The 1,572-nt window shown below is 44.8% G+C and overlaps 1 protein-coding gene across 1 annotated transcript; it reads right to left on the reverse strand.

The window, feature by feature from the left end:
- Positions 1–15: 15 nt before the first annotated feature.
- Positions 16–564, reverse strand: LOC109221631 (uncharacterized mitochondrial protein AtMg00810-like; the record flags this gene model as incomplete). The annotated part of the gene is made up of 2 exons (XM_019386100.1): positions 540–564; positions 16–467 (listed from the first exon to the last, which is right to left on the reverse strand). Coding segments are annotated over exons 1-2 (477 nt in total), but the record flags the coding sequence as incomplete, so codon positions are not given.
- Positions 565–1,572: the final 1,008 nt, after the last annotated feature.

Here is a 1,572-nt window from a genome sequence, read left to right on the forward strand (position 1 = left end):
ATCTAAGAGGCGGACAAGCCAGGTGAGCTCAGCCACAACACGACGCATGGAGCGATACTCCGCTTCTGCAGAGGAAAGGGAGACGGAAGGTTGTTTCTTGGACTTCCAAGAAACAGGCCTGCCACCTAGACTAATGAAGAAGCCACTGACGGAGCGCCTGGATTCAGGGCAAGTGCCCCAATCGGAATCACAAAAAGCGAGGAGATCAAGAGAGGGAGTGGAATTGAGAAAAATCCCTAAACCAGGATCATGAAGGAGATAGCGAAGGCAATGTTTGGCAGCGGAAAGATGAGGAAGACGAGGATCTTGCATGTATTGACTAAGATGTTGTACAGTGAAGGAAAGATCAGGACGGGTGTGAGTTAAAAAATTAAGTTTACCCAACAGGCGACGATAAAGGGAAGGATCAGGTAGAGGGTCCCCAACACCAGAGAATAACTTGCAAGAGGGATCGAGAGGGGAAGAAACTGGAGAGAGATCAAATCAGTTGAATTCAGCCAAAAGCTCGAGCACAAATTTGCGTTGACTGAGGATTAAACCTGATGGCTCACGCAGAACCTCCATCCCCAAGAAAAAAGATAAGTTCCCCAAATCCTTAATCTTGAATTCTGAGTCTAAGAAAAATTTTGAGGTCCTGTAATTCCTGAAAATTGTTCCCAGTAAGTAAGATGTCATCCACATAGACAGCCACCAAAGAAATAGAATCACCAGTCTTCTTATAGAATAAAGAGTAGTCGTTGAGTGAGTAAGAAAACCCCTTAAAGTTCAAAGCAGCAGTTAAACGGGCATACCATTGCCTGGACGCCTGTCGTAAACCATAGAGTGATTTTTTAAGACGACAGACCATATTGGGAGAAGGTGGGGAAAGGCCAGCAGGGAACTTCATATAAACTTCTTCAAAAAGGTCCCCATGTAAAAAGGCGTTATTAACATCCAATTGGTACAAACCCCATCCCTTCTTTACTGCAATGGCTAGGATACACCGTATGGTGGTCATCTTGACAACAGGTGAGAAGGTCTCAGTAAAATCGATCCCCTCTCTTTGAGTATCACCACGAATAACTAGGCGAGCCTTTAGTCTTTCCACAGACCCATCAGACTTGAGTTTTACCTTATAGACCCATTTACATGGAAGTGCTTTCTTCCCAGGAGGAAGAGGTACAACCTCCCAAGTCTCATTAGCCAATAAAGCATCAATTTCTTTAGTCATTGCTTCCTGCCAACCCGGATGCATAGCTGCCTGAGAGAATGAGTTAGGTTCTTGAATGTGAGGGATAGAATTAAGAAGAGTTTGGTTAGAGGGTGAAAGGGCAGTGAAGGAATAGTGGTTAGGAATCACAGGGGTAAGGAAACAAGGAGTAGATACATCAGTCAAGTGGACAGCTCCACAAATGTAATCAGCCAGATAGGAAGGTATTTTGTGTTCCCTAAGAGACCTGCGAAGGGCAGTATCCAGGTTCAAATCCACTATCCACTGACCTGGGGCAAAGGAAAAGAATCTTTTGGACAGGCTTTATTAAGGTCTGTGTAATCTACACAGACTCGTCGCTTACCGTTCTTCTTGGGAACCAC

Source organism: Nicotiana attenuata, unplaced genomic scaffold (assembly GCF_001879085.1).
Source record: "Nicotiana attenuata strain UT unplaced genomic scaffold, NIATTr2, whole genome shotgun sequence".
Classification (NCBI taxonomy): Eukaryota; Viridiplantae; Streptophyta; class Magnoliopsida; order Solanales; family Solanaceae; genus Nicotiana; species Nicotiana attenuata.